Below are 25,633 nucleotides of genomic sequence, written 5' to 3'. Positions count from 1 at the left end.
GAATCTTGAGAAAATGGACAAGTCTCCAGTGGTTTAGAGCAACGAGGAGATTTCAGTAGCACCTGCAAAGCCAATGCTTCGTCAACTGATAGCTGCTTCTTAACAGATCAAAAGTTAAACTGGAGATTTTAATTTTTGTTTTGGAAAAACAAGTTTCCAAAAGAACATAGAGAATTTATCTCGCTGACTGCACAGACATAAAAGGAAGCCCCAGTTACAAATGAGGGAAGCCTACCTGCAAGAGCAGTGCTTTTCTCTGCCGCCCGCAAGAATTCAGCAGACCCATGGCTGTGGAGAGGAAGCCTCTCTTTTACCTGCTATTTTGATTACTTTATTTATTTTTACGGAGATAATGTATGTTTTGTCAGGAACTACCTTATACGTTAGTATAATCTTTTCCACTTATTCCACTTGAAGATAACAGCAGAAGTACACAGAGGAAGAGGTAATAAAAATAAATGCACATACGCAACAGTAAAATAAATAGTTAAAATAAATATTTTATTTATACATAATAAAGTAGATTTGTGAAAAATGCACATTTTACTTTCGTTTGACACAAAACAAGTGGCTTACCTCCTTTGTAATCTCACTTTCATTAGCATATTTAATTATGCTTTTGTATTTAATCATCAAAATGCTCAATAATGTACATTTTGTTCCCAGACATGGAATACTACTGCTATGTGTATCCGTGATAGATGTTTTTAATAAAACCAGTAATTACCCCTTATTGTTGTTTTAAATTATTATTTTTAAGTTTGTTAGGGAACAATAGTTTTAGGTATAAGAGGAAGAAAGCTTTCATTTTACCGTTTCGTACCATAATGAAAAAAAATTTCATTTAAACAGATGCTAATAAACCTGTTTTAAAAAGTAGTGCTTAATTATCTTGAAGTTGTTTACAAGTGAGGGCTTGGCAGCTCTGGATGCCGCTGGAGCGAGCACAGGTAGGTGGTGCTGCTCTCCGGCAGCTTTTGGCTTTTCCTCCACCTTGGGCACTGGCCACCCTGTGGATTTTTAGTCCATGAGAGTGACAGCCACATTTTGTGACAAATTAAAAGGTCTGCCGAGTTTCTCAAACATCAGGTAGATCTGGGCTCAGTTCAAAGGCATTTGAGTGGATTCTTTATTATTATTTTCTTTTTTTTTCTTTTTTTCTTTTTTTTTTTGTTTAACAGGGTTGAACTATGAGATCAGAGGATGGTTAATAGGTGTTGTAATATACCAAAACAAAACCAGATCAATCAAAAAATGAAGTCAGTGTGCTGTGAACTGAAGTAAAAGGGTCGTGTTAACTGTTGAGAGAGCTCAGTCCCTGGCTTATCTAAGCACATCCTCCATTGTCTAACTTATTTAACCTTTCTTTTATAATAGATGCATCTGTGTCGCTGGGCTCCTCCTCCTTCATTGCTCAGAGAATGCCATAAAATAGCTTATTTCAGTTCATCAGCCATAATGACACCTGGTTCTTTGTGTATGACTTGGGGCATAGTTGATTGCAGGTATCTCAACAAACAGGTTGGTTGTTCTGTGGTGACTTTATTGTATCAATCTCACTCCTTTTTTTCTCATTTCTCTGTTGGAAGGCTTCTCTCGGAACATGCCGTTCTCTATAATTGCCTGCGTTCAGCTTTGTCTGCGCTGTTTTTGGACCAGTGATGGTACCCAAACTGGTTTAAAAAAAATAAAAATTAGTTCCAAATACTAGGGAAATGTTCTTTGTGCAGAAAAGGGCAAAGCCAAAACACTTTTACAGGATTGAAAGACTCTGTTTAATCGGTGTTTTTATCTCTCATGTCTGAAAAGGCATTTATAGCGTATTCAGGCTGGGGAGGCATTGAAATATGATGGGCAGCAGCTGGGTGAGTTGTGACGCTCAGCAAAGGAGCTCTGTCAGAGAGAGACGTGCTGCACTTCGGGGATGGACAGAGTTGTCCGCCATCCTGAAATGTCCACGTGTAGGACATTGAGACGGAAGGTGCATATAGAACAGCTCATCTGTCAGAGTCTCTTTGAAGAGACGAGCAGCATGCGCTGTAGAGGTGGTTGTTTTATTCTGAACCATCACACACACGAATTGTGCGTTTAAGGCAAACCACTTGAGTGCTTTTGCTCTGTTTATCTTGCTACGTTTTTTGATAGTGGGTGTCTTTCCCTAGTTATGTTTCATCCTGTGGAAATTTAAGGAGGAAGAGGAGAAATAGGGAATAGAGGTGAGATAGAGAAGGCTTCAGCTCTAATGTAATATCTAGAGAAAAATCATTGTCAGACAGATTACTTTACTGTTTGGTTTCTATCTGTAGAACAAGAACAATGTCTTTGAAAACCAGAAAGGAAACAGCCTAATTGCTGATTCACCGTCATTAGGAGTTTTGTTGCTGTTGCATGAAAAGTGGCCACTGTCTCAATTTATCGTGAGACTGAAATACTCTATGAAGTTCTCAGCTGTTCTGTGATACTACCAAATTTATATTTTGTAAATTAAAATGAAATTAAATATTTTCTGGGCTACAGAGAGAGATTGTACCGTGCTGGTAGTTGGGAGAACACAAGTTTTGGTCTTATTATCAACTCCCAATGCACCCAGTCTTCCCTGTGTCTCCTCCCAGTCTGCCTTGGAGGAAGGGATGGGGACCTTACTGGGCTGCCCAGATGTTGGTTGACCTGCTCTGGTTGGTGTGACTGGCTCATGAGCTCAAGTGTGGGAGTGTTGAGGGGAAGACACGAATTGGATTCTCACCTATTTTCCTTCTCTTTCTTTGTCTGAAGACATCAGTTCAGGACTCACAGAAAGCTGCTGTACCTGTCACGCTCATTTTTCTTCCCCTTGTGCATTCTTGGTCTCTGTAACCTACTGCTGCGAAACAGAATTTAATCAGTGGACACCTGCACTGCTAATAAACTCTGCCTCCTGTTCTCCGTAGGGTCAGGAGACATGGGCATGGGGCCTCAGACAAGTACGGACATCTTCTGCCCAATGTCGTGCCTTTACTGACAGCACAATTTCTTGCAATTAGGCTCCTGCAGCAGGTAGTTAACCTGGGGGCAACAGCTGATGGTCGCCATTTAACTTCACTGCTCAACTTGAGCTTCATGTTCCAACCCCAGCGTTTCGCCATTGCTTCCATTCCTCTCTGTTCTTCTCTTGATGGAGGGGTATAAAGCAGAGACAATTGTTATTAATAATCTAAGTCAACCTTTGCCTTTCTACACCTCACCTTGCCTACAGTGAACAAAACGAGATCTGTAACACTCGACAAGGAAAGAGCAAAACCAGCCATAAAAGTCAACTTTTCTTTAAAATTGTGATAGCAGAAAATGCAATTTGTGATCGTTGCAAGTCACTGTTGGGTCAAAAATGACGGGCAGCACAGCTGAAGGACCTCTGGGGAGAGTTTGTTTCCGTTCGGGCCACTTGTACATCACGAGAGCTTTAGAAAGGTTCCTGGCCTGCTGAGAGTATGCGGCAGCCGACCAGAGTAACGACAGGTATCGAAGCATCGGTGTGAGCTGTGGCATTAAAAAATACTGTTCACTCCTTGATTTTGATGTCAACTTTCAAAATGTAATTAATAGTTCAATCAGGCTCAAATAAAAATACAGCATTCGCACAGTGAAATCCCAGAGGCCGCAATTTCCTTTGCGTGGGTTCAAGAGCAGCTTTACTCGCTCGGTGGCAGCTGTTTCACTGCTCGGGCCTCCCAAGAATTTCCTTTGTTTTTTCCAGGGTCTCAGAACACTGAGAAAATTTTACTTCCATTTATGTAGGTTACACCATGCTGTCTTGTATATGATCTCGAAGTATTCAAATTGGGACGGTCTGTTTCTGTCTTGCTTTGGTAGGTAATTTTGTACAGCTGAAGTTGAGATACATATTAGCAGATATTCTTACACTAACTAAATACAAGGTTAATAATTTTCAGATTTTTTTTCTTACATTATTTGGAAGCTGTAATTCCAGGAATACAAAAATGGAGCAATTCGTCCAGTTTTAAATAATCACCACTACTAGAAGATTGTAGATCAATTATAAACATGTTTAGTTTTCTTTTTTCTTTTTGGGGAAAATACATTATTACAACACAGTGGAAACCAGGTGATGTTAGACAGCAGAGTCCCAGGGACAGGTACTACAGACCTTTTGAGATTGTGTTCTTACAAAGCTAAAATGGGGAAGGAATTAAATGGAGAAGGTAGTAGGACCACTGTCTTTTAAAAACAACAGTACAAAATCTCATCTTTGAAAATGAGTTTCAATGGCTTACGCGGCAGAGGAAATCAGTGTGGCAACTGGAAAACATTGTCAAAATGACATAGTCTCGATTTGCAGAAAAAGGAGATAGAAACTGAGAGAAGGGAGCCAGAGTGAATATAAATGTTTCCACTCCAGCTTCTTATTGTTGATTTAATTCCAATTTGGTTTCTTCCTCTCTAAACCTAAAGTTTCAATAGTTTTTAGTTACTGATTTATTCCCCCTTTGCTCAGAAGGTGGCCATTAGATGCCAAGTCCCTGCATCTGCCGTTGGAGATGCCTCAGGCTGTGGGTATTTCTGAAACCTGCATCCCCTTCCTGCTTTCACTGTGAACTGCAGCATCCTCATCTCAGTTTTTCACTGAAAAAATCGCACATTATAGGATTATCAGCCTGAGAACAGATAGTTCTTGTGAGAACGTGGTATGTTCTGTGACTGTGCGATGAGGTCTGGACTATGTTTGGAATCTGTATTTTAGATTCTCACTTTGTAACTCAAAGTAATCTGTTAATAGGCCGGTTACTCTATTGAAAAGACTGTGTTGAAAGACTAAACAAAGGCCTCAGAATGTATCTTAAAGCATTTACAGTGAAATTTTGAGCAGAATTAGAAACTGGTTGGTACAAGGCAGGTCCCGAGACTTACAATTCCGGGTAAGAAAGAGTAAATGTGAACAAAATGAGAAAGCAAGCTAAAAACTGCAGGTCGTCTTCCATGGTCCAGGTTTTGGACATGTTACATGGTGAGATGATGCTGAGTCAAAGTTGTTCCTTACCCACTGATAAAGCCAGCACGTCTGACATCAATAAACCAAACATCCGCTAATTACCTATTCATTCCATAACATGACTGACTTAGAAAATAACTGCAATTGAAAAAAAACCATTATAACATTAACATGGAGGTTAATTGCCATTTTCAGCTACGTTCTTGTCTTGGCGTGAAATGTTTTTGCTGTGCCTCAGCCACATTCTGGGTTGGGGTCTGGAGTTTGGTTACTTGGTGTAATGGAGAGTTCTGAAGGACAAGCATCTGCTTTTGGTTTCCTTTTCTTTCAGTGCATCTTGCAACAAGGCTTGTGCTTACCTTTACAGTTCCAGAGGCTGAAAGATTTCACAGAACCATTCTTTTGTTCACCTTATTTATCTGTACAATTAATCTGCAGAAATGTTCTTTTCATGGGTTTATAGTAAAGGAATGACTATCACCTAGTGCTAAGTATATATATGTATATTTATGCATACAAACTTTCTGATCTCTAAATTGTATTTTTTTTGACACACACATTACTAACGAATGTCATTTTAGAGCTGCTTTCTGGATGCTAAGGGAATTACATGACTTATATAGAATCCTAAGCCAGTTGCTAGATTTAGACCCCTGGTCCTTTAATACGCATCATATTTCAAAAGTGTCTGCATGTGCGTGTGTCTAAAGATTAATTTCAGAAGTAGCTATTTTCCCATTTCCAGTCACTAGGATTTTTTTAGAAGTAATACGGAATATGTTGATTGTTATAGTGGTTTTTTTCTGCTTATGCATTAGTAGATTGAAGTCGGTATGGCTGGTGCGTGCTTTACTTTCAAGAATTACCAGAAGGCTTTTTCTCCACTTTAATTACCTTTCAAAGAAGTGTATCTAGTATTTGGGAGTCCCTGTGACTTTTTTTTTGTTTCCATGAAAATGTTCCGTTCCTTTCATAGGTTAAAATCGTGAGAGAACATGCGAAGTGGGCGAAACACCGAATTGTGCTACAAATCAAGAAACTTTATGTGAAGTTATAGATTTTCTAATTACCTTGCGTAGCTATATATTAAGCAAAAAAGCAAACAAGGTCCGCAAGTTGAAGAAATGTCAGATAAACAAACTCTGACATGGGTAGTGTTATTACCATCTGACATGTCTCAGACACTGATTTTACTCACTCATCCTTCATTCTTTATATCTGCATGTCTAGCGGCGCATGCATTTATATTTTATATAAAGGGCAGAGTCTGTAGTCAGAGCATTTGAGTTATGCTGTTAAAAATAAATTAAGGAACAGCAGGTGAAAATGAATCCTACACATGAATATTCAAACTGTACCTCAGTCAGATACTGTAGAAAGAATAATAAAGAGCAATGAAACTTTGGTGGGGCCGAGGCGTTGATACGATCTGAAATAAAAGTTTTATTGGAATGAGGTTGAGATGACTCAGAAAACTTACTGAAGGAGTGGCATGAGCTGCTCCTATGCCCATTGCCAAAACATTCCGGAGTTTAAAAAATTGAGGGGGCAGTAGGTGTGGGATTGCTGGCGATCTGACAGTCAGGCTCTTAATCTCGATTCTTACACTCTCGTGCTTTACTCTGAGCAGAATGGGTTTAGGGTGGGCGGGAGGGTGCAGGGACTGCGTAGCTGAACAGAAAGCTGGCAAACTTGAGTTCATTCCTGCTCTGGCAGCCATTCCCTATGTATGTGCATCTCTTAGGGCTGGGCTCACCAAGGCATTTAGACACCTCGGGCAGACCATCAGCTACCTTTTTTTTTTTTTTTTTTTTTTTAAATAATGAAGAAGTGAGACTTCTGGGAATCACGCTGCCTTTATTGGACTCAATGAGGTTTCATAGGAATCGGGAGCATGACCACTGTTTAGGGGCCTGTGACAGGTGGTTTTCAGGGAAAACTCAGGACCCGGAATACATTTGTGGAGCTGACATTAATTTGTAAAGACAAGAACATACTTAGACACTCTGTCAATATGGAAGGAGGCATAGTAATGGATGACTGACTTCTTTTAATATAAAATTATTTCTTTTGATTTTTTTTCTTTGCTTGTTTCACAGATCCCGTCCATGGGCCGCAGAATGTGGAAGTTGTTGATATTCGCTCCCGGCAGCTGACGTTGCAGTGGGAGCCCTTTGGTTATGCGGTGACCCGCTGCCACAGCTACAATCTCACAGTCCAGTACCAGTATGTGTTTAACCAGCAAAAATTTGAGGCAGAGGAACTCATCCAAACTTCTTCCCACTACACCTTGCGAGGTCTTCGGCCCTTCATGACCATCCGGCTGAGGTTAGCCCTCTCCAACCCGGAGGGCAAAATGGAAAGTGAGGAGTTGGTTGTGCAGACTGAGGAAGATGGTGAGTTCTGTTGGGTTGGCTGGCTTGCTTGTTTTTTGGGGAAGACTAATATTTTGAAATTGTCAATAACGACGTAACCCTCTGTCCCATCAGACTTATAAATGGCTTCTCTGTACAGTGTGTGTGTTATGCAAGTAAAATTTGTAGGTGTAAATAATTTCCATTTCACAGACGCGTTCTTGAAAGGGCAGGGCTCCCTGAAGAGCTTGGAAATGACAAACGCCAGTCTGAGCAGTTACTGAACAGCGGTAGGTGTAAGTCTACAGAAGGCATGTTCTGAACTACCCAGGACCTACAGAGCGGATTCCTTTATATGGGCAAACGTAATCCTGGCATTTGTAGATTTTTCTTGTGCCTTCACATCACTGTCCCCAAAAGAAGTATAATTTTTTTGTTTCGTGAGTGTAGATTTTCTTAATGCTGGTCTTCTGGACATAGCATTTTGCGTACGTCTCGGAAGCTAAATTCCTTTGGTGCTAACTCTTCTCTTCTTGATTCAAAAGGCTTGTTTTCCAGAAGCACTGATGGAAAGCTTTAAACTGTTATTATCCCATCAGAGCTATTTCAGACCAAGGACTCGTGTAGACTGCCAGTCTCCATTCTCTCTAATGTGTTAAAAAAGAAGTGTTCTTCCTCTGCCAGAGCTGTAGGGAGTTGCTGTCTTAAGTTTCTCCCAGCTGAAAGTGGCTCTAGCAGTCCAGTATATCATATGGGGGGACATAAGACGATGGCACATCTTTAAGAAAAATGATCAGGTTTTTTTATCAGACAAGAGGCTTTTGGGACTGCATTTAGTTAGTTATCTTCCACAGCATTAAAATTTTGCTTGAGTAGGTGGATTTTTTTTTAGCTGGCCTTGTAACCATAATGAAATATGAATCTTGCATTGTTACTTTACTAAGGAAATCAATCTTTGATATCGATAAAAGTGTGCAGCCCAGTAGCATCTTTATGCCAAGGTGCAGTCTGGCTGTTTAGGTGGATAGAGCTTTGCTGTTGTGTGGGCGGAGCAGGATAAATTAAATTCCCTACTGCTGCTGGGCTGTACTGGGGTAAGGACGTACTGAAATTAGCTTCGTATTTGCATGGATTCCGGTTTTATTTATCACTTAGTGGTTCCATTAGGGTATTCTTATGTGAACCAAATGTTGAGAAGAGGCCTTTCATATTGTTAGTACCTTGGTAATTGTAATGCCTTGAGGATTTTTTTAATTACATTATTTTTATGGTTTTTATTTTCAACTCTGAACTTCCTGTCTGGTGGCCTCTTGGTGTCTTCTGACATATGTGCGGCTGGAGCTGGTAGTTGCTTCTAACACAACTTTTCTTTTTCCTGTAGTTCCTGGACCCGTTCCCTTGGAATCCATCCAGGGAGGACCTTTTGAAGAGAAGATCTATGTTCAGTGGAAGCCTCCAAATGAGACAAATGGCATCATTACACTCTATGAGGTGAGGAGAACAGATTGTTGTCAAGGAATACATGCCACAGGGCCCTTTTCATATGTGTTTAAGCCAATCCTGAGCTCTGAGAGATTTCAGCAGGTGCTAAAGGAAGCCTGATTAAAATAGATAAGAGTCTTCGAGATAGTCTGCTGCTGTCACTGAAAAAGTTTTCCAGTTCAAAGAAGAGAAAAGATTTCTCTACCAATATTTGTGGCAAAATGAGAACCATATATTCCCCCCATGTCTCGGGTGTTCAATTCCTGCTCTTTTTTCTTCTGCAGTATCTCCGAGGTCTGTTTTCTTTCCTTTTTTTCTTGAGGTAAACTTCTGTTACATTTTATACCTAAATACAGCAACTAATTCCTCTCTACCTTTCCAATATCCCTAAGCCTTCCTGGCAGTCTCAGCAGAATATAGACATAAAGTCTTATCTTATAGTGTTCTTGTTGAATCTTTCAATGATACATCTGTCCAGCCCAACCATTTTCTCCACCACCGAACAAAATATACAGCAGGTTATAGGATGATCACTGACCATCCTATGCTGGATGACCAAAAAACATTAAATGTGATTCTAGAGTGTATCAGAGGAGATATTTCTTGTTAAAGTAAGGAAGCATTACTGTTGTCTGTGCTTCTGGTGAGACTGCATCCATAATGTCAGGTACACCCAAATATGCAGAAAAGGAATATAAAAGGAGGACCGCTTTAGAGGATTGCATGAAATGAGACACAGTGCTACGAGAGAAGGTAAAGGCGCTTTTATTAAATAGCAGAAAGCAGTGCACCAGTGCTGGCTGAGCGTGTTACACTTTACAGGTTCAGCATTTACCACAGTAAGATTAGAAAAAGTGGAAAAAAATTTTGCCTTTATGATGATGTAGAAATCCTCACTGTGGGCTTGTGCAGCATTTTCTGATACAGAGGGGCAAGAACTACTTTTTTGCTTTCTCTTTTATGCTGGGAGAACATAGCAAAGTTATTTTGCATGGGTGCAAGAAGCAATTCTGCCATTGCCGCTGAAGTTCTGCTCCTTTCCTCTTCCCATCCAGCTTCTCAGTTTGGAACAGCACGTCTTATGACATGACGCTCCGAGATCTCCTTGCCAACGCTGTCTGTCTCTAGCACAGTGGTGGTCAAATGGACAAAATAAAGCAGGTTTAACATCAGTGAGCTCTTGCGCTACAGCATGAGCAAGAGATGGCAACTTTCTCCTGGGCTTAAATGTAACAGCACTTTTAGGTCCTCTCTCCAGCTTGCTCACAAAGGGTAGATTGAATTTGATACAGGAAGACTAAATACACGAATAGAAATTTCTCTTGCTAATTTTGCGTCATTTCAACCAGGCGATAATCCTTGACCTAAAAGTAAGGAGTCATTTTTTGTTGGTCACTATTGAGAGACTTGTGGAAATCTATGCAGTTTCATACCAGCCGTCTGTACTAGAACACAACTAACCCTTGCAATTTCATGTTTATGAAGGCATACTGCAAACTATCCTGGGTCTGTGTAAGGAACTATGCAGTAAAGCTGTCTATTTTTAAGGGATTAATCTGAATAGAATCAGTTGCAAATTCATTATTTTATTGGTAATACAGGTGACCTATAATGGAACACATTTAAAATAATCCAAGTCAAATGATGCAAAAATAACTCCTTTTAATTTTTAAAGAGGCAGTTTCATACTAAAATATTGCCTTGGGCTGAGCTCATTGAAAGGACTTCAGCAACCCAAGTAGCTTTTCTGGCTGAGCAGCTGCATAGAGACACTTTCATGCCTCCAGGGTAGTGATGCATCATGACAGTGCCTTTGCCCCTCAAGTCATATCATTGCTCGAGTCTCAGTGGAGGCACAAACAAATTCTTCTTTTCTGATAATGATTCTATGCATATTTGGCAGCTGAAGCCAAAGAGAAGTCAAAGCGAATTCAAACTCTTCCTCCTTTTTCCCCTCTGCCTCATCTCCAAAAGGATGAAAATCCAAGCGTTAAAAACACCAGGAGACCCGGAGTGCCTGGAGGTTGTCGTGAAGGGAAGTGCTTTCCTTTCTGCTCCCTTCTTGCGTGTGACAATTCATACAGACCGTTTCCGTTCTCTGTGGCACCCTGAGACAAGTTCATCAGCTGGAGATAAACATACAGATGAGCAGTTACACATAACCTGGAGAGACGGCCAGAGCGTTCTCGGGGTAGTTGTCAGGCTGTTGAAATCTTTCTCACAAGCAAATATGAATGCAAGTAACAGGAGATCCTGGGTTTGAAATTGCTCAGTAAATAAAGCACAGGTATGTGCATGGAAACATCTTGTCCTGGTACATGCCACTGAAGTTAAATCTTCCTAAAAATACTGAGAAACTTCCAGTATTGTCCACGTAGTTGCATCTTTTGTATTGCTTACTTAATCCCTAGTCTACTATAGACACTTAAACCTGCATCTTTGTCTCCACTGGTGTTATTTCAACATTTCATGCCACGTGTCTAGCACCAAAGTAATTCCTCAGTAGTAATGACCTCCAAACTGTTATTTTAGACAGGGTTCAGCCATTTTTCAGTATCGTCATGGTCTTACACTGGTTCTACAGAGTTCAGCTGACCTATTGGTTAAAGAGGGGGGGAGGGGAAAAAGCTTGTAGTTAGTCTCTGATAGGTTTTCAGTTCTTTCCTGTGGTGCTACGGTACCAATCCAGGTAGAAGCAGAAGGCATTAGCGACAGCAGAAGAAAAAAGGTCAAACCGTGAATTTGTGCAGCTCTGATGAGGTCTCTGCAGGGAGCACACTCCTGAAACTCGGACCGGCAGCGCTGCTCCGTCGCCAGGAGCCGAGAGGCTCGGTGATGTGGTAGCAAACTTGCAACTATCTAGAAACACTGCAGTTCTGTCACTGTCATTCGGGAGAAACAAACCCAAGAACCTTCCAACATTTATTAAAGTAAAATGCCCTGTGAAGTACAGATCGAGAAATACCACTTTAGGAGTTTGATATAGTGGTGTCAAGTTCTGTGTTACACCTGGCTCGATTCACACAGAGGTATCGTGCAAGTGACAATCTCTCAAACTCCCTTGGGCACAAACCCTCCTAATAAAAACAAATAAAAACCCCTCCTCCTTCTCCTAAGTAGTAGTTCCCTCCTTACACTCACGATCGAGATCTGATTGACTGTGTCTGGACACTATTTTCTCACTAGTTCTGTTAAAAAAAGTTTTGTTTAAGCTTCTGAAATGCTTCCAGAGAAACACACTGTCTATTCTACTTCCATCTCACTTGCTCTTCCTTGGGACAGATTTTCTTCTCCGATCCCTAATCATTCTTTCGGTTCCCTGCCAGGCAGACTTCCATATCGCACAAATTGCTGTTGCAGTTCACACGCGCACCGCTTACATGCCAACTGGGCTGAAATTCAGCAGCGCAACCCTCAGCAAGTCATTTGGCAGCCAGAAGCCCTAATTCCATAATGACTGAATATTTCTAAAGAGCCTAAACAAAATGGAAGGACCTTAATGAACCTTTTTGACTTGCGCAAGTCTCTTCTGATTGATATTTATCCTTCAAACTGCTATTGTAGTCTTTTAATAAAGGTGGCAATAGCCTTGCATTTAAAACTGGCTTAAACCCCCCCGTGTTCAGTTGGAGAAGTAGTTGTTTCACTGGGTACAGCCACAGCTGGATTTTTAAACAAAGGAACCTTCTAGATCCCCAAATCAGTACGTAATTGCAGTCTGTTTCTAGGGAGCGGAAACCTCTTGTTCAAGGGAACTTGGAAAGCTGCGGGAATTGCAGGTCAGTTAATCAGTAAGCTGAAAAGTTTAGGATGTGAGCCATGTAGAAGGTGAGACGGTGCGTACGGTTCATTCTGGGGGGGTTAGGGGAGCAGTTATTAAGTCTTATTAAGACGAGCGTGTGCCCGGTGAGTAGGTGGCGGTTGCTCTGTGCAAGTCAGGTCCAGCCGTTGGCGAGATGCACGGGCTGCTCTTCCCAGTAAGCTGTGCATCGGAGATAACGCTGAAGAGCTGGAGCTGTAGTCAGGTCCCCAGGTAGCTTCGAGGTGTGTAGGTACTTAGATGAGACAAGGAGATCAGTCTGTGTTCAGAAACACAGCTAAACAGCGGTAATGGATTTTGCTGGTACGTTGATTTGGGTAGAATGCTCTACAGAGATGCTTTTGCATGTGACATTCATGGAAGAGGCGTTTTTACAGCTGTCTCTCGTAGCGAGCTGTGAGTGGCAGAATCGAATAATATTGTAATAAGTCCTGTCCCCCCTTCAGTCTCCTGGCAGACAGAACACACCACAAGTTGTTGATTTTTTTATTTTTTTTTTTTTTTACCAGTCCTGAAAAGCTGCTATGCTTTAAAATCCCTAATAATCAAATGCTGCTTATTGTGCCTATACTGTGTGGGAGTTCAGCTTCAAAGCCTTCATGTACAAAGACATGCAACAAAGATTTTCTTTCTTTTATTTTATTTTATCCGAAGTATGTGTAAAGTCAAACCACCATCAAACAGCAGGAAGACCTATACTGGTGTTGGGCTGCAGGAACAAGTAATCTAATTTAAGGTCATGGACCAGCTTTGGCACTTAAATTCTCCTCCTTTTAGATGATGTGAGAAGGTCTCAAGCATTTCTTCCATAATCCAAATTGAAGCGCTTCAGATACATGTGCAGACCGAGATATTTTGTGCAAACTTGCATTTAATCTTGAAAATGTAAATAAACAAAACTTATTTATATCTGCATTTCATTGTCCATTTGGGCAGCTGGAAGCTTATGGGTGCACTCAGTAAGTGATGCTGGCTTTCTTTTACCTTTGAAATACATTTTTCTTTTGTAATCTATTCCTTAGAATTGTCAGGTTTTAGAATATTTCTACCTTAAAGAGGAAGAAGAAAAAAAACCCCACCCACCACCTAGTGTTCCGTTCAAAGGTATTCGTTACTCGGGGGCAGGCATTGTTATAATGTATTACAGTCCCAGAAGCTGCTTGGCTGGAAAATTGACTCTCGGACTGTTGAAGTCCTTTCAGTGAGCCGTGCCTAAAAGCAATGTTTAAACAGCAAGCTGTCTTTTTAAATATTGGAAGGTGTAGTCTTGTAATCATTTAAGTTCTCATCTTTATTATTATTAAATCCTATGTGGGTTGCACGAGGGTCTTGGGAAAAATAAGGGTGCATTTGCAGCTTCTAACGAGCTAGTTTTGTGTCACTGTTTCTGAAATGCCGTAGATCTTCATTTAGATGCTAGGGATGATAATATACGGGACTTTCATATACAATTTCAGCTCTTTAATGGGATGCTTGGTGCCTAGTTCCTCTAATCCCGGTGGATTTGAGTTTAAATTGCACTTCAGAGGTTACAGATCCTCTTGGTTGCCATGTAAAATTGCAGCTGCCCTTCATCATCTCTCTAGTTGCCAATATACCATTTCTCCTCCATCAGTTCACACACTTTTTCTCTGCAAGAGAGGTTGTTACGTGGAAACTGCCTCTTAGAGGGTCATGCATAAGGTCAATATTTGTGGGATGCACTGCCTGCATTTACAATAGGGTGGAAACAAATTTCTTCCACCTTTGACCCCTGAAAGTGCATACTTATTCTAACATAAAGCATGATTATCTGCTGTGATAGCTATCCGCTGTACGGATATGCGTGCGTTTTTATTCATAGCGCTTTTTTAAGCTATTCATGAAACCTGACATTTTTAGGATAACATCTTCCCTGCGAAAAGGTGTAGAGAAAAAAAGGTTTCCTGGAAAAGCTGAAAGGGTTGGGAACTCGACTTGGCTTAGGCGTTTGTTTGTTTATTTAAAGGCTTTTTTTTGGTGAAGGGTGAAAAATGGCTCCCACAAGAAGGAAAGCAACAACCACGAAATCTTGCAGCCAATTTATATAAAGCTCTACAGTCAAAATAATAGAAAGATGACAATTCTTGTAAATTGCCTTCAGTGAGAAGTGGCTTTGAATGTTCCCATGAAAATCAATCATGTTACAGCTTCTCAATTGCCTTCCGTGGATGCATGATACTCCTGGGATGGAGCTTTCTCGCTTACGCTCCCTAAGCGTGCGCTGAAGGAACTCCACGCTACACACAGCTGGCTGCGGCGTGGAGCTGAACATTGGGAGAACATTACGGAGACATTGTTAAGTGCTGAAAACCCAGGAAATGATCAATTAAGGATTGTATATTCGGTCGTAGCTTTATCACTCTTCTGTAAGGGCATTTGACAATGCTGTCTTCACACAATTGGATATTATTCTCTGCTCATCTGCAGCGCTAATGTTGTTTTCCTTTGACACTGGATTTATATGGTGTCTTGCACTGCAGTATATTGTTTGTCCAGAGTCCATGAAAGTTAATTACACGAAGAATAAGTGTTTTACTGCATCTGTACTATGTTGAATTAGAATTCTTTAATAATCTAAACTAGCAACGAAACTGTGTGGCCATGTATAATCTGTTTAAGTTTGAATCTCTGGCAGCTCTGTAGTAGGCTGCTTCATCCTCTCAATGACACCTAAGGAAAGCCGTGCAGATATACCCAGCTAAATTAGTTCGGTAGTTAATGGCTTTTTGCGCAGAATTGCACTGGAAGAGGCCTGGGCTGGCTGAAGAGAAATTGTTTATTATATGGTCACTGACTGTAGCTTTCACTGAGCACTTGGTGGACAGGTTGGTTAGATGCTGCCAATGTTCTGGGCCCCACTTAGTCAGGATTCAGGCCAGAATTTGGACAATTAATGGTACTGATTGCACTGATTTATTATCTTTTTTTTTGGCAATTGAGAAGGGCTGAAAATCCACTGCTCGCTTTCGTAGCAGGTTGGGGTGCCATGTCAGCCACAGACGCTGCTGTTCTGTTTCTGGGACGAGGCAGGGCTCGGTGAGACGGCTTTCCAGCGAAATTTGAGGAGCACAAGGTGACAAGAAATAGCTTTTCTTTCAGTCAGCAGAATCCCACAGAGAGCCCTTTTTCCCCCTTCCATGCTGTTTAATAAAGTAATATGGCTTATAAGCTCCCTGTCAGCCCTAGAATTGTAGTATGTGCTTGAGTGACCCCTCTGCCATACAGAGGACATTTAAGGTGGCTTCTCTGATGCTGCAAGGAAAACCTAATTTACCTGTGCGCAGTAATATAGAAACCCAAGACATGCAGCTGAAACAATGATGGCTTTCCTTCCTCTATCACGTGTAGAAACATAAAATGCTGTGGTGGAACTGATGTCCGTTGGAGCCGTGTTGATTTAAAACTGATGTGGGGGATAACAGGAATTGGACTTTGCTGGGTCTGTCGGTACGTCCCAGGACAGCGGCTCTGGCTGTCCGTGCTCCTTCCACCCAAGGGGGCAGCGGCAGGGAGGAGGCGCCAGATGTGGTCTGGCTGGTCCCTCAGCTGCTAAACCCTGTTGAGAAGAGCCTGCTCTATCCTTGGTGTTGTTTCTCTCCATCCTGTCCTGATTAGTTTAACACAACCTTAAACTTAGTAAAAGTTTAGGGATAGTTTTCTGAATAAATACCTTAAAGAGCTTTTGAACAAATTTCTTCAAATAATATAGGATTCTTAATTGTGCACTACTCACTGTTACTTGCAAGATGAACTTAATTTGGGAGCATTTGTTAATGATGCTCTTTTAAGTCTTATGGTTTCCAGTAACATTGTGATAAGAAAATGAGAGGGTGTTTTGAGAAACTCAGATGTCAGGTTTTTTTAAATGTATGACAACCTCCAGGTAAACGGCATTCTGGTGTTATAAATAGTATGAATCAACTATTTAAAAAAATTGCTTATCAAGCTTCCCAGAAATAAAAGCATAATACGGTCCCTTGAGCACAACAGTTTCTTTGATTACCTTTTTATTGTTCTTTTGAAGCCAATAGACTTGCAGCAATATAAATCAAATGCAAATGAGAAAAGGTATTTGGCTACAACAATTTTTTTTTAATTTTTTTTTCTGTAAAGGAAGGAACTGAATTGTTTTAGTGTGCGTGTTGTGCTCTTTCTAAGCCAAACGAAGTGATAAGAACTGAAAAAAAAACCCAAACGTATTATTTCTTACAACAAATTTCAAATTAAAAAAAATCCTTTTGTAGATATATGAACATCTTGTCTTTCTGCCTTCCAGCGCTTTATTTTCTTTTCTAGAAAAAATACAATTTTGGTCTATTCTTTCTTCTTTCAGACGTGCTTTTTATTGCTCATCCAGGGAAACAATTGAGTCTTAATCCCATTTCTTCCATCTAATCTTTTTGAGTACCAGTGTACCTGTGCGGTCACGGTAATAGAGATAAAGCTCTTCAGCAATTCCACATTCGGATCTTGCAGTATCTTGCTTACCAAAACGTAGTTGTTAACTAAGTTGAAAGCAAACTACAGATACATGTTTGTACTTCTTTCCTAGGTGGTTATTTCCCTTTCATCTTAAGTATTGCTTAATTTAGCAAATAGATAGGATTGAAAAATTCAGAAGTGGTGGCTTTATCCTATTAGCTGGTGCAACTGCGAGGAGCTGTGTAAAAGAGGAGAAGCCAGTCAAGGTGATTTTCTCATCACTTTCAAAAGGAGGAGTTGCCAGTATTATGGTTCCTTTTGGAAAATTAATCTTAACTGCTGTTCTTTGTGCGTGTGTGTTAGACCCAGTCTTTAACTACGTGCCTTCCATCCAGTGGACGGGGTGGGTTTGGGTTTAGTTTCCTGTGCCCTCCTCTCGTTACCAGTCTCTGTCACTTTGAGTCCCTGGCCTCCCTTTTTGCCTTCTCCTCTTGCCTTCCCTGTTTGTTCCTCTTTTTTCCTGATGTCTCTTCTCCCTGCCATCCAGGTGGTATTGCTGGCAGTGAGGGTGGGACGGCTTTCAAAGGGTGCTGGCAGCTGCTAGGTTTTAGCACAGGGAGAACGACTGGATTCCTTACTCTTCCCTTTGTTTCTAATTCAACCGCTTCTGTCAGAAATCGTGAAAAGTGACTCAGGGTGAGACAGAGACTTGACTTGGAAAATAAGCACAAATGGATAATGGACTGATAGGACTAGGACTGCTATTTTATCTATAAATGTGGCAAGAACATTTTATATATCAGTGGGTCTTGCCTCTTGTTACTTTATGGTATACAGCAAACGGAGCAGCTGTAAGTGATGTTAGTGCTCCATTGTGGTGGTTTGGGTTTTTGTTCATTGCCCACAGCTTTCGCTACGCCCAGCGTAGCATGGCAAACCCGCTATGAGATATATTAAGCCGTGCTTTCAGCATCAAGAACTAACTGAGGAACAAGTACGGAGATTGAATAACCGCCTCAATGCTGCAGTCCTATCAAAGCAATTTCTATAGTTGTCATTTTCTGCTATTAAACTGAACAATGAGGCTCTCCAATAAAATCATATGAAATAACAGCTCATTAAAAACTCTCCTTAATATATAGCATGCTAATTAATGTCAGTGGGGTGCAAGCTTGAATGGCAGAATAGACTATAATGTTTAGGAAGTAGGTAAAATAAAAGAAGATATTTTATCATTAATGACCTTTTAGTAAACCTAATGAAATCCTTAATGGCCTGAATACATTACTGAGGCGCTCCCAATTGCTTTGTTACCTACTCCATTCTTCCTCCCTTTCTCATCGACATTAAACTTGGTTGTATTTATAGAAAACAAGAAGCCATAAAGTCCCAAGGAAATATTAACAGGAAGGAAGGAGTCTGAGCAAGAAGAAGAGTAGATGAGGCTTCTCAGCTCCACTATCCCTCTTCCCGGTCAAGAGAAGGGCTGGCAGTAGGACCAGTTTATATCCTGCCTTGTGTGTGTGTTGTCTGTGTTTGTATTCAGGTTTAATTGACGCCGTGTTTGTGTGACTCTCAGTAAATAGGCTAGGGAGCAAATGGGCCTCTTTTATTCATGTAGGCTCCTGAGATTAACTTCCATATTCATTCCTAGAGCTGCGCTGTGGCTTTTTAGACTGTTACCAACCACGCTGTGCTTGTGCTGTGACTAAATTAAAGGACTTTATTCTTCAGGGCTTTTAGACATTCACATGTTGCCAGCCTTAAATATAACTTGCAAAAATGCTGTTTAACTCTCCCTTAACCTTCTAATCCCAAATAAGTGGTACAAGAATGGAAAAATGAAAGGCCTTTGCTTCTTTCTACTTCTTGGACAAAATGTAGTGAGCTGGGGAGGGATGTAAGTACCAATAATTGCCTGGCTTAAACTGAGTTTTAAGATAGAAAATGTGCCCAATCATCTGGTCATAAAATATATTCTTTAGTTCTGAAGTCCAGCACTGGAGAAGAATTGTTCGCTAACCTGTTCACTAACTCTTTCCTGTTCATTAGAAGATAACTTTGCTCAAATTATTCCTTTTGTGTGACACTTGGTGCAATTAACTTTAGTCTTGTACCCCAAATGTCTGAAACTTCCTGATAAGATTGAACCTAATGTCCATCCCAGCTGCAATCCGAAGTCACCTACAGTAGTAATTGTTCCTAAAAAGCACAGGCGGTTGGTGAGTCTTAGAAAAAAGGCGCCCATGACTTGCTGTGTAATCATGTTTCAATCAGCTTTATAGAACCATGAAATCGATTGTCCCCCTGACGTACCGTACACTTCGGAGCAGGTACTGTGCTAGGCAAGTTAATGCCTTATTTGGCTCCAAGCACGCGAAAGAAGAGAGCTTTTTGCATCCCTTCCCATTTTCACAAACCAAGGAGGAAGGGAGCACAAATCACCTTGAAATCAGAATTTGAAAGCGGAGCAGCATCAGCCAGCCCTGTTTTGTTTCCCTAATCATCCAGTGGAAAGCACGGTGATTTGGGAGAAAGATGCCCAGGCTGTTGGCTGCCTACAAGGGAGCTTGGATGAATGACAAAACCAGCGGTGGTGATGACCAGGTAATCAAAGAGCTATAGGAATCGTAAAAGTCTGACAGAAGGAGAGCTGAGCGAGTGTCTTGTTCATGTGGTGTCCGCTTTGATCTTGGAGTTGGCTTCTGTCATCTTCTGGAGCTGGAAAAAAGGGGATGTTGCGAAGAGGCAATGAAGACTATTCCTTTTCAGATACCTGCAAAGAAAGTCTGTCCCTGTCTTCGTATAAGTTAATTCCTATTTCAGACTCCCTCGTTTCAGGAATATTTGGATCTTCCCACATAAGTGAAACTCCATTCAAAATAAATCCAAAATCAACACACCAGTGAAAACTGTAGGAGTTCCTTCTTAACCTGAGTCTCATCCCTGGAAAATTTAACATCTCCGACATCTTTGTGCTTTCTGTTGAAATGTTCCCAGTTCAGAGTCACTCCGCAGTCTGAAATGCTGCTTCTGCTAGAAGTGGTTCGTTAGTCCCAGAGCTTTCACGGGCTAACCCTGAAGTTCACAAGAAGGAATCAAGAAAGGCAAGGCTGTTGCTGTCATCCTTAAAATGCTCCTACAAGCCCCATATCTCAGAGAGAAACTTTGAGGGAGGATACAAACTAGAAAATATATAACACAGAACCCTGCTGAAACAGGGAAGGGTGCTGCTATCCAGATTTATGTTGTCCTGAATTAACGACCTTTCTCTGAGGCTTATTTTGGTGACTTTTCCAGAGTCAGAAGCGTGGGCCCCCAGCTGCAGGGCAAGTTCAGGGCTTTCCTCCTCCGTGAGCTCCAGCTCAGGACTGCTCCCACGCGTGACTGATGGATGCTGCAGCCCCAGCTCTTCCTGCAGCTGGGATGCTGGCAGCAGAGCAATGGAATGCAGTGGGGTGGGGGTTGTTTTTTTTTGTTTTGGGATTTTATTTTTTTTTTTTTACACAGACCACAAGGGGCATATGGCTGCAGAATGATTGTTAGTTTGTTTATTGGAGAAGAAAAATACAAACTCAAGTCATGCACGCAGAACTCCCGCGTATTACTGTCTAGGATGTTTTTCCTTTTAGTGCTTGGTGAGATTCCTTTTTCCATTCTGCCAAAAGCTTTTTCTAAGCTATTTAACTTTATCTGTCTTTGTGACAGTGTAGAACTTGTATTAAATTTAGAGGAGAACAAACTAATGTGTATAAAGCATTATTAACTTGTCATTGTCTTATTTAGGACACAGACAAATTAGAAATTATTCAGGTTATCCAGACAAAAGTTACATCCCCACCTAGCTATCATCCTTATTAAGGATGAACTTTGTGAACTCATCCATGCTGCTGCTGAGCAAACAGCGCTGCTTGGTACATGCAACTCAATCCTTTTCCTGGATGCTGCAATCTTTCTCTCTCATTACATGTAAAATCTGTCTTGTAATGCTCCACTTTCCAGAAACATTCTTTCTTCTTTCCAAACTCCTCTATACAGTAGACCAGATTTCCAGCTAAATAAAACCACGGCTCCCGCTTTCGGAGAAGTGCCAGCAGGAGACAAGTCTGTTGCTCAGCTGCCACTGAAGTTGGAACAACCTTGGCTTGGGCAGGAGTAATGAGACACAGCCCTGGGCTATAAATTACATTGACTTGGGAAGGACGGGAATTCATTCTGCTTTGCCTGAGGCAAAGGTCTGCTGTGCTGTCAGCTGAGTTTCTTAGACTCTCAGTTCCCTCTGTCATGGTAATCAAGTACCAAGAAAGCTGCTTATGAAAGAGTTTTGAGGAGGTCCCTCGTTACCTGCTACTAGTTTAACTTGTGTAATCTCAGCAGCCGCAGCAGCAGAGGACCATCTATTTCTAGCTGCTTTACCGACAGATTTAAATAAAGATGGTGGACTTTGTGGACCTTTGGAACAGCCTTTCCAGACCATGAGAAATTCCCTGCCGCTGCAGTGGTTTGCTAGTAGTTTTCATGTGAAGAAAAGGTATTGATGAGCTGCAGTTCTGTCTGTTGCGTGGAGATCTTGGTGTTTTCCTTTGTTACTCTGAGCTCCTCCGAAGAAAAATTATGCCAAAGTGTTTGAAATTTCTAATAGGGGAAACATGGTAGCACTGGCTCTTTTTCTTTCCAAACAAATCTGAGATAAAAAGGAAGCCCTAGTGAAGCTTCTGTGCCTGGGAAGAACGAAGACGTGCAGTTTACCCACTGCTTTTTCATGTCATTACCTAATTGTTTTAGCAGCTTTGCTCCTGAAGGACTCCACGCACATCACGGTGACCAGATTATTTGCTGGGAGTTAACACAGGGCTGTCTAAACAGAGTATCTGTGAACACAATCCTTAATGATGTGCTGGGGGCACACACTGCTTGTGGAAGCCTTGCCTGTGATTAATCAATTAAGAGGAGGATAAACCCAACAGCGGTTCCTCTCTTTTAGTGGATGATTCAAAACACGCTGAAGCTGAACATGCATCTGTACTCGCTTGCAGTTCCACATAGGATTTTCAGCGTTGTCTCAAATTAGATAAGCCTAGCAATAAAATACTCTGCCAATTGTTGCTGTTCACTGCAGGTGCTTTAAGAAGGACAGCATCTATTTTTTTGGAGAAAGCCTTCTTTTTGTATCAATAGTAGTATTTATGAGCAGGGCGGCAGTGGTTTTACACTCCTAGTGAACAGTCTGTGCGTAGGGCTGTGTGTAGGTGGTTACGAGAACGTGTTTGGTGTTTGCTGATCTGTCTGTGTTATCGGGCGCTTTGCAGGTTGGGTCCTGGATAAGGCTGGCTGAATTGCCATCTGGTCAGGAGGTTCTCAGAGTTTTCCCAAGTCTGTTAGGGTCCTTTCTGACCTCACGTGCTATGTCAGCGTAGAGGAGAAAACCACCAGAACCTCAGAACCAGTAAAGCGTTCCTGTTGTCCTGTACGGATCTCATTAGGAGACCGCCTGGGTCCATGTCTTTGGAGCAAAATGCAGACGTGTTGTCCCTGAGCACTCAAGTGTTTGCGTCGTGTGCAGTGCATGTCACTTACCTCTCTCCCCAAATAAGCAGAGTGAAATAAAATAACTGCAAAAAGCAATTAGCAGCTTTGAATTAATTTGCATGCTCCGTAATAACTGTTGGAAGAGAAAAGTGACATTTCAGAAGGTAGAGATGCATTTTATTTTCCATTTAGGTACCGTCAGAAAGTTTGGGAGCTCCTGCTGATAACGTTTCTGGGACTTCCTACTAAAACTGGACGAGTATTAATTTGTGGGAAGAACACTTTCTCTGCATCCTCTTCTCAGCTAAGGGGATGCAGGATTTGGGCAGTGTACTCTGTGACATGGTTAGTACAGCTTTTAGCAATGTGTCAATCTCTAAATTTACTGTTTATAAATATTTCTGCATATAAAGTACTGATTATAAATATTGCCAGCAGCTAAACGGTTTGCAATCTGGTACAACCCCATTCAGCCTTGTCTGCCCCTCAGAGAGCCATTATTTTGTTGAAGAAGGTAACAGATGAGGTGACAGAGGTCTTCTCTGAGACGGCAGTTGTTTTTTCTACTTCTTGCCATTGCAAGCAGATACGTCCCTGGATGTAAATGTAGAGGAAGATATGTTGCCTTCTGTTCAGCAGCTTTTCCTTTTCACGCTAAAGTCTCTAGAGAGAAATACGCTTCAGTGGATGGGGCCATTGCTAGGTATCATTGCGATCTTCTGCTGTTAAATGAAGCTGAACATCCCTGCCAAGAACCTGCTATATTAAGGAGCCGATGTCATGCATTCGAGGAAAAAACAAGAGATGACCACCTAAGAGCTCATGGGTTCCCACCTTCTTCTAAAAACTTGGAAATTCAGTTGATGGCTAGATACAGTGTTGTAGCTCAAGAACCTGAATGTCTTTGCAGATGACTATGTAAAAATCTATCTATATCTAACTTGAGTCTGACCTCTAGGGAGATTTCAGGGGTCATCACCTTCATTCCGAACAGATACACTGTACGAACAGCTTTGGCTATTGGGTTTTTGGGTGCATCTGCATCCAAGTTTTAAATAATTATGATGACAGACTTGTCTAATAACAGCGGACTTGGAGTTTGATCATTGGTTTTGCTTGACTCTTAACCAAAACTGGTTGTTCTTCCCATATTTCCTGGTTTGTAGCTGTGGTCTTTAGCCAGTACCATTCCTTGGAAATGTTACCGTTTCTTTCGCCTCTTTTGGATGTCGTGGACACTGTGGAGGGACAGTGTGTGCAGGGGACGTTATCTTGCATCTAAGTGTCTCTAACATAAGTGTTTCTAGCAGCCATGTTGTCTGTTCATTGATTTTTGTCAATATGATAGTAAAAATAAAAGTAACTATGCTTGAGAGTGAAAGAAGAGGGAACAAAAAGCCCATGTACCTGCCAGTGTCTGAAAGTAAGCAGGTCCTCATTGCTGTAAGTGGAAAGAGCGCTCTCTCTGCAGATGAGTTTTGTGAGCAGCAGGTCATGCAGACATCAGAGACTGTAAAATAATGACTTTGTGTCAGAGTGTAGCTTGTGCTCTTGTACTTGCGTTACTTCTCTTCCCACTTAGAGTACTCGTTGTACCATACTTCTAATGTAATAAACATATCTGGAATGAAAATGCTTAGCTGTATTCTAATTATAGGAGCGCTGCTGCTTAATTTGGGAGGTATGCTGAGGTTATGATGACATGCTGAATGAATGCAAAGTGGTACTTTTCAAAAGAGTTTTGAAAGAATTAGTTCTGGCTTGTCTTGCTTCTGTTAACGTTGTTGGCATTTTGGGGTCAGTCTGTTTCCATGATGGATACGTTTTCACGTTGCGTCTTGACTGGTACAGTGCCGTCCTAGGCACGCGGGGATTCAGTCCGTCTCACCATTCTCATTCTAATAGTCACCTAAATTCTTGGACCTGCAGAATGGAAGCTAGGAATAGTAGACTCTGTGGATCTACTAGTGACAGTACATCACCTGAGCATAGCAGGTGGACATCGTCTGGGAAGGCAGATGGAGTTTTGAGAAATGTCTGTGTAAACTAATACGTCTGGGGGGAGTAAGCCTGTCGTCTTCATGGACATTTTAGCTTCACGTTTTGAGGAGTAAAAACTTAGAGTTGTTAGCCGTACGCAACCAGTGCGCTACAGCAGGGTCCTGTGCTTCCCCACAGCTCTTTGTCGTGTGCTGGTCACGTTGGGTTTGTGTGACTCAATTCAAACAAACGGGGTTTGAAAAAAATCATGGGTCAGATTTGGCTCGCTTGGCCAATGTTAGTGAGCGGTGAGAAGAGCTGGACCCAGCTTGGCACTTGGAATAAAAAGTGGAATTTTAAGGCTGGCAGCTGGAGAGCTTGGGGTTTCTGCAGAACGACCAGCTCAGACAGCCCAACTCCACTAACTCTGGTTCAGTGAGGTTCTCCTCTTCACACCAGCTGAGAATTTGGTTTGGTATTTTCTTTGCCAGCTTCACTGCATTTTTTTATTAAATTCAAACCATTAAGAATGAAAGTCTGCAATACATTTCTAATTTTTAAAAATTGCTTAAAAATAAGATCATAATTAGATCAGCAGGAGGCATTTTTTTTAAAATTTATTGCACCATGAAAACTAATAGAAACTTGATGCAATAATCAAAGTGCCTGGGTCTGGTTCAAGTTATGCTAGTTTACTGCAGAAATGGCCCATAAAAATTGATATTATTTTTTAGGGCTTTAATTAGCCTAAGTATGTAAACTAAAATAAATTTGAGTTTTGGAGACATTCAGAGGGGAAGAAAAGACAACCTAAGTGTTCATTCTAATTCTTATTTATTTGAAGAGTACTTATTTCCTTTGATGCTAAATCACCTTTTCTTCTTCTCCCTCGATCCATGAATTTTCTCTCTGCTGACGGAACCTTGGGATTTTATTCCCAACACTTTGGCCCTGTCATTCAGCTTTATTAAACTGGCAGTTTGTTTGAACACTTCAGTTACTCATTAAATTTTACATTTTTCTCTGGCTGTATTAATCACT

At 41.3% G+C, this 25,633-nt stretch overlaps 1 protein-coding gene across 27 annotated transcripts in view; it reads left to right on the top strand.

The window, feature by feature from the left end:
* The window catches only part of PTPRT (protein tyrosine phosphatase receptor type T), a 461,815-nt gene that overhangs the window by 298,222 nt on the left and 137,960 nt on the right, over positions 1 to 25,633 (top strand). For all 27 annotated transcript variants that reach the window (XM_074605564.1, XM_074605565.1, XM_074605563.1 and 24 more), the window contains exons 8-9: positions 7,084 to 7,380; positions 8,720 to 8,829. In XM_074605564.1, the coding sequence (XP_074461665.1) occupies positions 7,084 to 7,380; positions 8,720 to 8,829 (407 nt within the window). The remainder of the gene's footprint in view (positions 1 to 7,083; positions 7,381 to 8,719; positions 8,830 to 25,633) is intronic.

The sequence above is a fragment of the Larus michahellis genome, chromosome 12, assembly GCF_964199755.1.
Source record: "Larus michahellis chromosome 12, bLarMic1.1, whole genome shotgun sequence".
NCBI lineage: Eukaryota > Metazoa > Chordata > Aves > Charadriiformes > Laridae > Larus > Larus michahellis.
This window is presented reverse-complemented; position numbering and strand designations above follow the sequence as displayed.